Here is a 16,386-nt window from a genome sequence, read left to right on the forward strand (position 1 = left end):
GAGCCCTGCAACATTTTATTTGGGTCATGCATAGTATCTTTCCTTCCCCTTGAAGCAGGTAAAATGTCTGCTGGTTTCTGGCAGTCAGAGATAGCACCACTAAAGCAAAACCACTTTAGAAGGAAAAATGTAAATGAGGACAAACTTTCTATTGCAGATTTCTAATCACCTGCAGGCAGTGCTTCCTGAGGTAGTGATGTATTGCACAGGGAGCTAAATTCAGCTCTTGGCACCACTGTAACTTCACCAGTCTTAACGGGGGTTACCTCAGCCTGAGAAGGGAGGACACACTCGCTGGATCCCACCCACAGGAGCATCCACAGGAACACTTCCCACATCCACGATGCTGGGGATGGGATCACCTCTGTGTGGGGGTAAAACTGCAATAATAATGCAGCTTTCAGTCCTCTTTCTATTTGACTGCTTTCAAAGCTTAGCAGGGCATCATTATGGTGATCACTACTGCATAGAGTCATAGGATGGTTTGGGTTGGGAGGGACCTTAAAGATCATCCAGTTCCAACCCCCCTGCCACGGGCAGGGATACCTTCCACTAGCCCAGGCTGCTCAAGGCCTCATCCAGCCTGGCCTTGAACACCTCCAGGGATGAGGCTTCCACATCCTCCTTGGGCAACCTGTTCCAGTGTCTCACCACCCTCACTGTAAAGAATTTCCTCTTAACCTCCAGTCTAAATCTCCCCTCCTTAAGCTTCAATCCATCCCCTCTCATCCCATCACAGCAAACTCGTGTAAAAAGTCTCCTCACAGATTTCTTGTAGGGCCATTTCAGGTCCTGGAAGGCTGCTCCAAGGTCTCCCTGGAGCCTTCTTTTCTCCTGGCTGAGCAACCCCAACTCTCAGCCTGTCCCCACAGGAGAAGCTCCCCAGCTCTCCGGCAACATTCCCACAGGAAAAAGTTTTGCTCTGCAATTTACATAAAATATGGAAAATCCCAATGAGAACCAAACCCAAGCTCTCTCTCATCACTGGCAATTAGAATTATGCAAAAATCAATATTAATAGCAGGCAACTGCTGATGCTTATCATGGACAAATGCTACTAACAGGGTGAGTTCAACACCTCTGAACTATACATTCCTTAGCAGGGGAGAATAGCCTTGAAGAAAACCCATACACTGCAAACCCATTTTGATGGGATAGAGCATCCAGCATGGCTGCTTCACAAATAAAGCTTTACTTAGCCTCTTCACCTTGCTCTGGATTATGTGGGTGTAAGCTTGGTCTGTTCCTTGCTGTTCTGAGGCGTGCTAAGTTCCAAATACAATCAGTGCTTTCAGGGCTTTATGTAGTTGGACAAGCTATAAACACTAAGCAAAGCTAGATCTTCTTTTTGAGGCACCACAGTAGGATGAACCTGCAAGTAAGAGCAGAACCCAGTCAAGATAGTTGAGTTTGAGATGTGACCTCTGCAGAATTACTCAGCCTTACAGGATAATGAAGCAACCCCACAAACTGTTACCAAAGGAAGGGTATTTGTTGCAGTAGTCATTGAAAAGTGTGGTAGGACAAATCCTTTTGCTAACTGGGTGCAAGTCTGGAGCCCTCACTAAAACTTGCAGACCGAAGAAGTGTGACCCAGTTTCTCATTCCATGACTGAACAATTTGCACAGCTCTAAATATAAAAGTGTTGATAACATATCCCTATTTGCTGCAAAGGGAGCTACTTCATCAACTGCACCAGGCAACATGCTGTGTATTTCCAGCCACACTGCACCTCCCCCCTCCTTACAAACGATGAGGGAATCAGGCATGGCTTTGCTGCTTCTTTCGGACCCGTGCAACAAACAAAGAGGAAAGCCCACGTTGAAATTAGAAATGTATTTGTGTTATTTATAATCATGGCACTACACAGTGAAAATCATGTCAGTTCATTGTTCTGGAAAGAGTCAGGCTAGAATAAGACAGTATTGATACAGAAAAGACTCTCACTGTCCCACTTGATTCTGTTCCAGGGTGTTCTCAGAAATAATAACCTCAACGATGGTAGCATTAAGTCGCATTGAATAAGCTGTGGAGCTCACAGGAAGAAACACTCTTGTCCTGGTTTTGACCTCAGCATGGTGCAAGCTCCATTGCAAACTGTTAGACAATGGAGTAACTCCACTGGTGCCAGTGAAGTCAGAGCGCTGTGAGGTCAGATGAGACCTACTGCATAACATCTGCTTCAGCCTAACATATATAATCGTTATACACAGCCCCAAATATAGTGCTCCCCCCACCCCTTGCATATCTCAAAGCACTTGGAAGAGATAAGATAGTTCTGATCATCTTTGTTTCCTAGGTAGTGAAGCTGAGGCATAGACAGACAGTGATTTGCTGAAGGTCTCCTTGCTGATGGCTGTTAGATGGGGACAACACCCAGGAGCTGGCTCCTAATCTTGTACCCTGCCTGCTGGGCAGCATCACCTCTTAGCACACCCACTGTCATTGGATCCCGTCTGCCCCAACAATTAGCACATGAGATACAAGAGATCTGGAATTGACTGTAAAAGATCATTCATACCAACTCAGCAAGGCAATATTTGTACCCAAAGAGTGTTCTTTAAGAAATATACCAGCATTTACAGGAATGAAATAGGTGCTACTTTATATCAGGTCTAATTCTCTTACAACAGCATACAGGCTTTAGGTCACTGATGACTACGGTACTCATTACTTTCAGCCCTCACAGCTACTCTAGGTAACACTTTACATACACAGAGCTTTAAAAAAATATTTCCATTACAAATCTTTTAAAAATAGACTTATCCTAAAAAGCTGTGGAGCACTATTCCAAAAATCTCTGGTAATAAAGGTCTCTTTTTTTTTTTGTTTGTTTTCCTTTTCTCTTCATTTTAACAAAAATAGCTACTGGTAAAAGAGCTCAAGTTTTGTCAAGTCTATAATACAGTTAGAAACATCCTGGGCCAGATTCCACTCTTGTTTATACAGTTGCCAGTTTGGATCCTGGTGTTCCCTTCAGCTGTGTTCCTCCAGTATAACCAGGAGCAGAATTTAGCCCTTAGTGTTTTAAGATAACTAAACGGACTGCATGCTGCATCAGTTACTTGTGCCTAGCATTACAGGGCAGGGAAATCCTTTACTTCATTGCATCTAAAAATGCAAAAGAATGTTAAATTTAGTATTTGTGCCAGGACAAATTGGTGCCAGGCAGCTGCAGTGGATGACTCAGACCTAGAACTGTATCAGCTTATAGAAGGGGTATTTGTTTTTTGGCTGAAGGATGCCTGCAACTGCTGTCCTTAAATGGAGGATGAGTGTTCATAGACAATGTCTGCAGGGAGAAAAAATGCCAACCTTCCTATAGTGCTGTCTACAATTCCAGGAATTGTGTTAATTGCATTTTGTTACTTAGAAAGTTGTGTGAGCTTAACAGAATCACCCACGAGTTGGATCTAGGAAGAACACTGTTTTAAATAGCTTCTGTAGTGTCCAGCTGAAATGCCTCCATCTAGCCAGTCCTTCTCACAGTGTGTTTAGAAATGAGCTGCTAAGCACAGACAGGAATCTGCATCTCATCAGAGGACAATCTGGAAGCTGTGTGTTAAATCTCTCAAGGTGCTGGAACTTCTCTTTTATTATTATGATGCCTTCTGCCCTTTGCCCTCCAATCTCCAAATTTAAATACAGTGTTTGATTAAGAATCATATAGAAATTAATTGGTCTGGTTGCATCAGCTTAGGTGTGTGAGCAAAGCTAACAGCCTCAGCTGCCAGCTGCAATTCCTACCTGTGACCATCATGAGACTAGAAGAGATCCTTACACATTCTGATTTCATTCAATTCAGGCTTAAAGCTTTTGACTCTACTTGCTTTCTTCCTAGGCTTTGGCTGATGGTTTAGCAATTTGTCAATCAAAGAAACTTAAGCACATAGACTAAGTTCAGTCCTCACTGTTGTCTTCATCATCATCGTCATCTTTGCTGGGAGCACATCTTTGGAAGCAGTGCACTAGAGTTGCTAAGAAGAAGCTTGACAGAATAGCAGCAATGGAGACTGCGACTCCAGAGAAGATGATGATAAAAAGGTCCGTCAACGACAAACTAAATTTGCATTCACTAAAGCTGACCTCAGATAATTCATTCAGAAAGATTCTTCTGTTTTCTACAGGCAGGGAACACTGGATCTCATGGAGACCTGCAGAGAAGAGGAAAGGGAAACAAATCAGTGGAGCATTGAGGAGTCCTTCTGTTGCTCTGGTCAGACACTGAGAGCCTGAAGAAAAGTTTTAGGATTTATTCTAGGTTTCTGTAGACAATTCAGGAAAAAATAGACCAGAATTAGTCACTATCCAAAAGCTATTGCATAACCCCTTTGAGTGGCTCCTGGAAATTAAGTTACTTCACTTTCAGTCTTCCAGGAGGTCAGGTATGGCCTGGGGCCATGAGTTTGAGAAGGGAAAGTGAATGTTGAACCCCAGATGCATCTAAATCTGGAGACATGGAAGCACTTCCCAGCTACCTCATCTGAACAAATCCTGACTCCAGAAGAGGGTAACAGGGAAAGTGAAATTCCTTCCACACCTTGATGCCTTCTACTTTTTTCCATGTAGATCCAAAACTGCAGCTGTCTTTTTCTTCTGGTCAGCTGAGGGTTAATGGATGCTTGTTTATCTGCGACCTGCTTTCACCTTTTCCCTCTGTTATAAGGGCAGGAAGAGTGGCAGATACAGTCCATTATTCCTCCATGCATTAGTGAACAATGCCTAGAGCTGGGTTCTTCAGAGTGAAAGCAAAAATAAATCTAGATTTCAAACCTAGTGAAAGTACACAGCAAAAACATCCAGCTCATTGCATGTGCCCAACTCCTCCTTCACCCACCACAGGGGGAAACCATGTAGAAACAGCAAGATAATGAATGCAGCATCACAAATTAACATGAAGAGGAAGTTCTTTGCTAATAGGAAAAGACATTTGCAGTGTTTTGGCAGAAAGCCTGGTCCAAGGGAATACAGCACCTAAGCAAATCCTATTTCACTTCTAGCAAGAAAAAACCAAGTTTCCACAGCAGTGTGTTTCTGTAAAACAAGGCACTACAACAGCTGCTGTGACCTCCTGAGCCAGTACTCATGGTAAGGGGAAAGAATTTTCCTCTGGGTAATTCTGTTGCTTATGGACTGGCTCAACCCAATCACCTGTCCTCACACACAAGACATCCAGAGGACAGGAGAACACCATCTAACCTTTAATGCTCTACTTTCACACACTTTAGCCCCTTGACTAGTATTATTTTTATAGCTTGCATGGTTGGGGTTTTTCCATTCTGTTTCTTTTTATTCTGTAAGAGCTGTTCCATGTATTTATTTATTTTTTACATCAAATCCTCACCCAGACTTCTTGCAAAGGGTATCTCAAAGTTGGGTATTTAGTGCTTGGCTGCAGCAAGACAACCTTTGATGATAGTTATATATATATCTCTCATTGCTTCCATGACATGATCAAAGAGTTGCTTCTTCATACCAAACAAAAGTGCTAATGAAATAACAAGTGTGAGTGTTGTAAATATATGGCTTCAGTTATTTTGGTCAGGACCATCACAGCGCCTCTAATAACTCCAGTGCCTCAAGGACAATGTCACACACTCTGTATCCTTCTGCCACCTCATCTGAAGCAGCAGATACACCACACTGGCAAGGTGAAATGTGTTGTCTGCTTCCCAAAGGGAATGCTTTTGAGTTCCAGTCAATGCACCAGGGCTAGGTGCTGTAGCATAGAATCATGGAATCATATAGGATGGCTTAGGTTGGAAAGGACCTCAGAGACCAGGAGTTGGGGCTGTTCAGTCTGGAGAAGAGAAGGCTCTGAGGTGACCTAATTGTGGCCTTCCAGTATCTGAAGGGGGCCTGCAAGAAGGCTGGGGAGGGACTTCTCAGGATCTCAGATAGTGATAGGACTAGGGGGAATGGAATGAAGCTGGAGGTGGGAAGATTCAGGCTAGATGTGAGGAGGAGGTTCTTCACCATGAGAGTTGTCCAGGGAGGTGGTTGAGGCCCCATCCCTGGAGGTGTTTAAGCCCAGGCTGGATGAGGCTCTGGCCAGGCTGATCTAGTGTGGGGTGTCCCTGCCCATGGCAGGGGGGTTGGAACTAGATGATCCTTGTGGTCCCTTCCAACCCTGACTGATACTATGATACTATGATACCACCTACTCCAACACCCCCACCATAGGGAAGGACACCTCTCAACTAGACTCACAGTGTCACAGTACACTAGAGGTTGGAAGGGACCTGAAGAGATCATCGAGTCCAACAAAACAAAACAAAACAAGAAAGGCAAGGCCTCAGTTCTGTGGGGTCTTTGTGCAGTTTTCCCTCTAAAACCACCCCAGACACCAATATAAATAGTTTCCTAACATTCAGGAACATACAAGCCCGAGACAATGAAAATGCCCACTCCTACATGCACTGCTATGTGTAGGAAACACATCCAGAAGAATACCTGAAGCCATGCAGGTTAGTGAGTTCCATGCACACGTGCTCCTGACTGCCTATTCAATAAATAGGAGAGCACTAGACTGTGCTATTTCAATTTGATCTTATTAAGTAAAATGGATATTTGCCCTTTTGGGTGGAATTTAGCTGTTCTTTCATGTTGCTGAATAGACTTGAAACGTTTAAATGTGGCATTTTATTTCTTGTATGGTATTTTGCCTCCAGCTCTAGATCTCTTTACTCTACTTAAACACTGTCACTGATTTATTAAATGTATTAATAAGCAGTGAGAGAGGCACTGCCTCTGAAGAGATGTGGAATTTCATTGGAAGTAGCCTCAAGCTTTTAGAAGAGTAAGGCTTAAAAAAAACCCTGAAGCCTACATTTAGGTCCCTAAATAAAACTTTTTTATGGCCCCAAGTGCCCCAGAGCCTCAGGGAGCAACATTAGAGGGCACTTACATTTGTCCTTGATGCCTAAATAGAAAGTTTAACATCAGGTGTTCACATCTGCAAAGGCTGTCCTCGCATTTTCAAATCTGTGAATGATGGAAGCACTCAAAGAAACCTCAAGATGGAAGAAACAGAGTGAAAAGCCAGTGGCAGCCAGATCATTTTACTGAAAATGACTAGGCTATCAAATGATGTATTTATATATGTGTGTATATATAGAAACAGATTTGATGTGCTCCTTAAGGAATCTAATTCCTGTTAGGAGTTTCTGCTTGAACAGAATAAAAGCGACTTGAACGTGTGAGATGTCTTAAGGCTTTTAATTCCCTTCTGGAAAAGAAAGGCTATTATGTTCTGTACTGGTGATGTGCCACCATGTGCCTGATACTTGGGGAAGAACTGAAAGGCTGGGATGGACAGAACAGCCTGTCCTGTTCAGCTGAAGCTTCCTCTGATTCTATATTAGTACATGAAGTTAAGGCAGCCTTCTCTACACAGCAGATGAATAAATAGGTTCTGATGAAGAATAAGTCAAGAGGCCTTAGAAGATGTTCAGTTAGGTTAGGAGGTCTAGAAAACCTTTTAGTTGGGTTAGGAGGTCAAATGGAAGCTGTACTCCCGTTACTGCAATGCTTTGTTTTGAAGAACAAAGCATTTCAGTGAGCCCAGGGCTGCCATAAAGGCCTGGACTGCTGAAGACAGGCATTATTTTATCTACAGACTCAGTTTACTAATAGATCTTAGGTAGTGGGCACAAGCTTGAATGTAAGAAGTTCCATCTAAACATGAGGAGGAACTTCTTTCATTTAAAGAGTTGTTAGCCATTGGAATGTGCTGCCCAGGGAGGTGGTGGAGTCCCTGTCCCTGGAGGTGTTCAAGAGGGGATTGGACGTGGCACTTGGTGCCGTGGTTTAGTCATGAGGGCTGTGGTGACAGGTTGGACTTGATGATCTTTGAGGTCTCTTCCAACCTTGGTGATTCTGTGATTGTGTGAAGGGTGGTGGAGCACTGGAACAGGCTGCCCAGAGAGGTAGTGGAGTCTCCATATCTGGAGATATTCAAAACCCACCTGGATGTGCTCTTGCAGGACCTTCTCTAGGTGAACCTGCCTTGGCAGGGGGGATGGACTTGATGATCTCCAAAGGTCCCCTCCAATCCCTACCCTTCTGTGATTTTTCAAGTCTTTCTGGAAATACAGCTTACACAGGCAACCCATAAACATGCTCACTTTGAACCTCACCATCACACTGCTAAGAGTCTTTCAGCTTCTGTTTTAACAGAGGGCAGCAATTTTCTTTCATTCTCGCAGTGGACAGCGGGGAACTTGAAGCATGCATTAAACACAAAAGGCTGAGAAAACACCACTGCATCCAGCACACCAAAGTTTAGACACCAGCTATATCTTGCAATCCCACAAACTCAACACAGCTTCCCAACAAGGTTTTTCCAAAGATAAGGAGTAGACAAAAAGCAAAGAAGCAAAAGGAGGGCAAGATGACAGAAAGGAGACACTACAGTCACACTCCAAGGAATACTGAAACTCTAATTAAAAGTAGTGTTAAAAATGCATTAGTCATTAGCAAACAAGGTCACAGGCACAGCTGCCCAAAGCATGCTCAGGGAAAGTAAAAATCGGCGTCAGAGCTCTCTGCAGAGGTCTTCAGTGCAGGCACTGCACACTCATATTTCTTTATTACATGCATGTTATCTGAATCCAATCTCTTTGTTGAGATGAGATCCTCAGAGAGGTTCAGGAAATGGCTTTTGCAGGGCTGTGCACGACTTTCAATCAGCACCTTCCACCAAAGCCATTCCAAAGCCACCTGTACTGAAGCACTGAAATGGAAGCGTGCACAAACCTCAGTTCTGGAGGCGATGGGCACCAGTGAGAGGCTTTTGCTGGATGAGCCTTGAGTTTCAGATGGCACTTTTTGTTCTGAGAGTTTGTGTGCTTACCCCCAACCCTGAGTACAACTTTCCGTGAAAGCTTTGATTCCCATCTTTGGAGAGAGTCAGATCAACAGAGATCACAGTATCACCAAGGTTGGAAGAGACCTCAAAGATCATCGAGTGCAACCTGTCACCACAGACCTCCTGACTAGACCATGGCTCCAAGTGCCACATCCAATGTCCTCTTGAACACCTCCAGGGATGGGGACTCCACCACCTCCCTGGGCAGCACATTCCAATGACAAATTACTCTCTCTGTGAAGAACTTTCTCCTCACCTCGAGCCTAAACCTCCCCTGGCGCAGCTTGAGACTGTGTCCCCTTGTTCTGGTGCTGGTTGCTAGAGAGAAGAGACCAACCCCTTCCTGGCTACAACCACCCTTCAGGTAGTTGTAGGGAGCAATGAGGTCACCCCTGAGCCTCTTCTTCTCCACGCTAAGCAACCCCAGCTCCCTCAGCCTCTCCTCCCAGGGCTGTGCTCAAGGCGTCTCCCCAGCCTTGTTGCCCTTCTCTGGACACCTTCAAGTGTCTCGATGTCCTTCCTAAACTGAGGGGCCCAGATCTTAACACAACTTTTCTATTGCATAGAATCATAGAATCAATAAGGTTGGAAAAGACCACAAAGATCATCAAGTCCAACCTGTCACCCATTTCAAATACAAATAATCCAATGCTCTCCATCTCCATGCTGCTCATCATGAGAAGCCTTTTCTATGAATCACTGGGCAACCAAGCTGCTGTTAAGGTGTAACAGATGGTTATTTAGAAATGATAAAATCAAACTTTCTTCCCCAGAAAATCTCTGTAAATTCTATAACTGAACCATTCTGACCCCCAGTGAACACTTTGTCCTCCTGAGAAAAAGCAACTGTGATCTGTTTCCCACTTAGCATCATTCCACTGCTCTTCAAGGTTCCTTTGTCTGCTTTGCACTAATTGCTTTTTCATAAATTAGAATAGAATAGAATAGAATAAACCAGGTTGGAAGAGACCTTCAAGATCATCACGTCCAACCTATCACCCAACACCACCTAATCAACTAACCCATGGCCCCAAGCACCCTGTCAAGTCTCCTCCTGAACACCTCCAGTGACGGCGACTCCACCACCTCCCCGGGCAGTCCATTCCAATGGGCAATCACTCTCTCTGTGTAAAACTTCCTCCTGACCTCCAGCCTGACCTCCCCTGGCGCACCCTGAGACTGTGTCCTCTTGTTCTGGTGCTGGCTGCCTGGGAGAAGAAACCAACCTCTGCCTGTTTACAACCCCCCTTCAGGTAGTTGTAGAGAGCAATAAGGTCACCCCTGAGTCTCCTCCTCTCCAGGCTAAGCAGCCCCAGCTCCCTCAGTCTCTCCTCACAGGGCTGTGTTCCAAGCCCCTCACTAACTTCGTTGCCCTTCTCTGGACTCGTTCCAGCAAGTCAACCTCCTTCCTAAACTGAGGGGCCCAGAACTGGACACAGTACTCGAGGTGTGGCCTAACCAAAGTGGGGGGTGGGGGTGGGAGGAATGTGGTTTGGCTTTAAAGTCTGATGAAAATGCTGTCTTTAAGATATCTTCATGTTTGCTGTTGAAGTCCTGTGTCTGATTGCAGGTAAAGTTCTGAGTTTAACTGCAAGACTTTTGAGCGCAGCTCCTTTAATAAGTCTGCCTGCAAACGTGGCACATGAGAGCGTTCACTTGCTGCCCACTGAACCTTTATTTGGAACTGGAGGTTAGATGCAGAAATGCTGGGATCTGTAAAACGAATCAAGCCCCAGCTGTTTGTGAAGTGACAAGTTAGACGTGCAAAGGCAGCTCAGCTGCAAAGAGGCTTTGCAGGCAGACAGGTCAGCATAAGTTAGAACTTTACAAGCTAGTTCTGGGAGCCTGCCAGAAAGAAAATGGACCTGGCTTTTGTAAAACTAATGAGTTGAAGCATGGCTTTTGTTCAGATTACCCAGTTCTCCAGAGACCTTAATTACAGAGGTAAAGAGCTTCAGGACCCATTATTGAGGTTTCAGTTCCCGTGGACAAAACTCCCATTTTTAAATCTCCTTGGTATTGCTTTTGCAAAAAGCAAGGGCAGCTTTCACTAACGTGGCACGTCTCTGCAGGGCTAAAATTAAGAGGGAGAGCAGTGGCTGGGCTTAGTAAATAGTTGCCAGTTTGAGTGATTACTCTCAGACATGCAGACAGGACACATTAAACTATTCTAAGTGTCATTCAAAGTGAGGAATCAAAATGAATGCCCAGAAGCTAAATCTGTTAACATCCTTCTCCCAGCCATTAATCTCCTGATTCTTGCTAATAGCCCTGGATCTTGATGGACTGATAGGCTCCAGGGACACTTACAAATGGCAGCCCTGGGTCCTAGTCCATCCACTGGTTGGGAGTGTGCTGCTTTGCCATATCCTTTCTTGTCTAATCCATTCTGAAGCATCCCAGGATTCCCCACACTGAACAGAGCCTTTAGTCTCTTTGCAGTGCCTTGTACTGGAGATGACTGATGGAAGCTTAAGACATTCACCCCTCCACAGTTTCCCTTCTCAGTAAATCCAGGTTACAAAGTCTGCCACTTAAAAGCTGCAGAATTTCAATCTGTCATGCAAGCCTTCTGTACTGCTAATCACAGTTTAGTCCTAAAGAAAAGCAAGAGAAGGGAAACACCAGCCAACAACTTGCCCCTTCCTGCCATTTCCCATTTGTAGAGGCCACGCACTGCAAATGCTTGAGCTGCTGCAGAACTGGAAAGCAGAAGCATCCAGCCAAGACAACCAAGCTCTTTTCTTGGGGCCTGAAAATGGATCCCTATCTTGTTCTTTTGCTGTGTGTCCAGACATGATGCCTGCTGCCCTATTTATCTTGATGTATTTGCTGCAAGCACACTTCTGTCTGCTCCTTACAGCAGCAGACTTAGGAAGCCAAGGAGTCTGAGTGCTGAATCTTCCAGTGAGTTGCTCTTCATACCCCTCCCAGGAAAGGCCAAGTGAGCATGGCTCTGGATAGCGTAATCAGACAAGTGATGCTAATGTGATTAACTCCTAATGGGTATAATGTTGCAACAGGATTAAAGCCTGAAAAATGGATATAAAATGCAATCTAAACAATTCTAAGCATTAGTTTTACACTGGCTTCCCAGAAGTTGTTTTGAAAAGCAGGTAATCATGGCCATATGGTCTGAAAGTGTCATTGAGACATTTTGGGGGTAGAATCACCCTCACCTGGGTGATTACTGTTTTGACAGTTTATTACAGGAGACAGGCAGTATTTTTGTGGCAGCAGCTCAGAAGCAGCAATGAAAACGCTGACCTGGCACACTTTCCTGCATACATGTACCAGATCTCACTGCAAAGATAGCAGGGGACTTGCTCCTGGGAACAAATGCCAGCCATTTGCCCTGGCCATGTTGAAGGGACAGCTCTGCTTAAATCAGCCATTTGAATATTTGCTCTCCCATCCTTGTCTTCCCAAATCAAATCCAACTGAAAGGTTGGAAGATCCAGATGAGCTGGTGATTTTTTTATCTGTTTGGCTGAAACAACTGTGGATGAGAAAAAAATGCTGTGAGGAAGCACCTCTAAGCTTGGAAGGCACTCAGCAGCACTAGCAATACCCAGGGAAAGCTTCAGCACCTGAGATGTCCAGACAAAGTTCAGATGTGCCTTGAAATGCTGACAGGGTGGAAAAGAGAGATGATAGAACAGGGACCTTAAAGATCATCTAGTCCAATCCCCTGCCATGAGCAGGGACACTTTCCACTAGACCAGGCTGCTCAAAGCCCCATCCAACCTGGCCCTGAACACTTCTAAGGCATCCACAACTCCTCTGAGCAACCTGTTCCAGTGCCTCACCACCCTCATAGTGAAGGTGGGCTGGGAGAGACTTTCAAACTGAACAGGCTCAGCCTGCATAAAGGGGAAGGAGCTAGAAGTTCATTAATAGAGATGGAAAGCACATGGCAAGTGAATTGCTGTTTAGCATGAGAGAATGGGCAAACACTTGGTTCAAACAGAGCAAACTTCAGCTAAAGCTTGAGGGAAGGTGGGAGAACAAGCCCGTGTTTGGTGTAGAAAGACTCAGGATGGAAGTTTCACTGAGGCAGGCAGGAAAAAACCCAACCTTTTTCCCTCAAATGACTTCTCCCTTAGAACAGCTCTTTTACAGATAAGAATATTTAGGGCAACCTAGATGAGTATATTAAGAAAAATGCTACCCAAGGTCACAAGCATAAGACCTTGAGTAACTGAGTACAGACTCTGATGATCAAGAAAGGAGAGAAAAGACTTCTGAAACTTGTAGGCTTGCTGTGGTTTTCTTCCTTTTTGTCTGAATTCAAAGAAACAGTTACTCAACCTCAACCTGTTCTCCAGAGCTCCTCTCCACCAGCCTTTTAGCTCTCACATCTGTGCAGACATCTCCCCTCAGACACAGCCCAGACAGTGATTTCACAGCAGGTAATATTTGCATACCCTCTGGAGCCCTTACAAAGTTTCTGTGCTCTGAGCACAGTTTGCCTTCTGCTAGCAGCTGGGCAGTTCGGTGGCACCAGTTTATGTCCCAGTGCTTGTTGGGAGGCATGAACTGTGGGATGATCTCCTGCTAAAGCTGGATTAAGAGAGGCTTTGGGGTTGGGTGGGCAATGTGGAGCAACAAGCTGGATTCCCTATACATGGAAGCATTAATATTTGGTTTTTCCCCTCCATGCTTTTCTGAAAATTACTGGCCTAAATCCCAGAATTAGAGCTCCTTCATTCTGGGATATTCCAGAGGAATTTCTGTTTATTCCTAACACTGAAGCAGTGCTGTTTCATGACAAGAGCCAAAGCCAAGCTACTGAAGAGAGCTCCAGAGTATCACAACTAAATACTTGTAGGAAAGGGCTGACAACCATAGCTGCATACAACAGGGAGTTAACTCTCTTGTAGCAGCTTTATAGCTGATCAGTAAAATGAGAGAAAGAAATCAGTTTTCCTGAGGAGCTGGCACAGACTATTTGGCTGCTCAAAGAGCTTATTGTAGAAAATGTATTTACCCAAGAGAAAATGAAGTCTGGAAGAGACCCAGCTCTGGGCTGACCCAGTCTGAAAAGGCTCTTTCACTGCCTATGGAAGTTTAGCCTATAAATCAAAATGATTAGGGCTTAATTCTTAAATTTTATTTCTTAACTGGGAGGAGGAGCTGCTGCTAAAAAGAGGGGGTGGGGGGGGGGTGGGGGTGTGGAAGAAAAAACTAACATCATTTTAACAGAGTCCTTTGTTGAAAGCATGCAGTTACAGTTTGACCAATATGCAGCTTGGGTCACTGCAGGCGGCACGCAGACAATCTGACCAAGAACCCTCCTTCCCTCCCAGACACACAGACAGAGAAATGCATGTAGTGCACTGGCAGCCCCCCAGCTTTACCTTTCTGGAGCTTAGATGCATTGTCCTGTATCCAGCTGAAAAGATTGGCAAAGTCACAGTCACAGACCCAAGGGTTGCCCTCTAAGCGTATAGTCCGCAGGGAGGGAAGCGCTTCTAGGGCTGCCACATTGAGGCTCTGCAAGTTATTGTCATTCAATTCTAACACTTGGAGCTGTTCCAGGTTCTCAAAAGCAGCCTCATCCACATCCACCAGGTTATTGTTTCCAAGGCTCAATTTTATCAGTTTTTCTGCTGATTTGAATATCCCAGCATCAAGCTGTGTTAAATTATTGTAGCTTAAGTCTAAATAGACCAGTTTGGTAGAACTGCTAAAAGTGCCCTCTTCTAAAGAGGTGAGGGAGTTATTCCTGAAGTCCAAATAGACTAGATCTCCATAAAATATAAAGAAATCAGCTGGTATTGCCTGGATGTTGTTATCAGCTATGAGAAGTTTCCGTACATCCAGTGGAAAGGGATTAGGAACACTTGGGAGTCCTTGATCCCGGCAGTCTATGGTGTGGTAGTCCATACAGCTACAGACAGCAGGGCAAAAATGACCCCCGGGTAAGAAAAGCAGGCAGACAAAGAGAGCAAAAGGCAGAAGGCAGAAAGGAAAGCATGGCAACATCGTCAAGGCTTTGAGAGCTGTGAGGAGCACCACTCCTAAGAGAAAGACATTTTGCTCAGCTGAGCAGCGGTGCCTGGTACTTGTGTGTGTGATTGTATCCAGGAGATCACATATCATCACAGATCCGATAGCAGCAGCCCTGGCAGGGGGAGGGAGGGAGGCAGGGTGACTGAAGGGAAGAGGGAGGGAGGCAAATGTGAGGATTTACACTGTCAGAATATGATAATGCTGTGCAGCAGCAGGGAAGGCAGTGATTGGGCAAAGGCAGGAGCTTTCAAAGGACTCCCCTGCTTTCGTGAGCTAAAAAAAGCTGGGAGCCTGTGTGCACATTTGCTGTATATTCCAGCAAATGGGAAATCACACCTGGTCCTGTGACTCTGATAGCAACAGCTTCTGCTCAAAAAGCTCTTCAGGTACTGATGAAATCATATAGTTTCTTCACAGAACCCTACCCCAAGGTGCCCAATACTCCATAGGCATGCAGAGGGTCAGGGAAGCATCCTCGCTGACTGCTAAGGACTCTCTTCCTTTTCATTTATAAAGCAAGGAGAGAAGAGCAGCAAGGTGGGGAGCCCAAAGAGAAGGAACCCTGACTTGTTCTGCTTCTGGATGCCTCCTCAGCTTTTAGAGCAGGCATGTTGACATTACTTAAATAGGACTCATTATCTTTTAAGCAAGAAGCATAACCTACTGCAGCAACAAGGAACATGCTCCTAAAAGTGAGGGGTTTGTCCTCCCTGTTTTAATAACCAAACCAGCTCCTTCCTAACACAGCAATGTCTGTTGGGTCACATCAAAGTGTAAATTGTGGATCAAATCTTCAGCTAGTTAAAAGTGAACAGATTTCCTTCAATTTCAGTGGGCTTAAATATCTGACATTCAATCTGCCTGTCTCCCCTGCCCTGATTTTGCAAGAAGGGATCTGTGTTTTTCCAACATCCCCAAACCCACACCCAGAAAGGGAAGCCCTCTGCCAGCTGCAAGCTTAACTGTTGCCTCCATGCCTCCCTCTTCATGCCCATTGTGTAAGCAGACAGAAATGGGACTTAGGGTGTTTGGGCCACACCTATGTGCCAGGAGGGAAGATTTGTAAAGAGATAGAGAGCGTGTGGGCACACATGTCCTGATGACTGGAGCACAAACTCAAGCATCTTTGGAAAGCTCATTCCTAGGTCAAAGAGAAGTCAATGACCTTGCTTATGGGGACAGGCTGCAAGAGTTGGGGCTGTTCAGTCTGGAAAAGAAAAGGCTCTGGGGAGACCTTAAAGCAGCCTTCCAGTGCCTGAAGAGGGCTACAGGAAAGATGTGAAGGGACTTTTTACATGGGCTTGTAGTTACAGGATGAGAGGAAATGGATTGAAGATTGAAGAAGGCAGATTTAGACTGGAGACTAGGAAGAGATTCTTTACAGTGAGAGTGGTGAGACACTGGAACAGGTTACCCAGGGAGGTTGTGGATGCTTCCTCCCTGGAGGTGTTCAAGGCCAGGCTGGATGAGGCCTTGAACAACTTGGGCTGGTGGGAGGTGT

General features: G+C 45.1%; 1 protein-coding gene across 2 annotated transcripts in view; it reads right to left on the bottom strand.

Annotated features, from left to right (window-relative positions):
• Nucleotides 1-1,822: 1,822 nt before the first annotated feature.
• The window catches only part of LRRC38 (leucine rich repeat containing 38), a 67,154-nt gene continuing 52,590 nt past the window's right edge, over nt 1,823-16,386 (bottom strand). The window contains exons 1-2 of one of the 2 annotated variants that reach the window (XM_068158486.1): nt 14,231-15,127; nt 1,823-4,155 (exon numbers count right to left, since the gene is read on the bottom strand). In XM_068158486.1, coding sequence (XP_068014587.1) covers nt 3,902-4,155; nt 14,231-14,975 — 999 coding nt within the window. In that variant the 5' untranslated portion in view covers nt 14,976-15,127 and the 3' untranslated portion in view covers nt 1,823-3,901. Of the gene's footprint in view, nt 4,156-14,230; nt 15,128-16,386 lie in introns of those variants that run through there. The other variant, XM_068158487.1, reaches the window with a different exon arrangement.

The sequence above is a fragment of the Melanerpes formicivorus genome, unplaced genomic scaffold, assembly GCF_026170545.1.
Source record: "Melanerpes formicivorus ecotype bairdi unplaced genomic scaffold, bMelFor1.0.p_v2 SCAF_39, whole genome shotgun sequence".
NCBI lineage: Eukaryota > Metazoa > Chordata > Aves > Piciformes > Picidae > Melanerpes > Melanerpes formicivorus.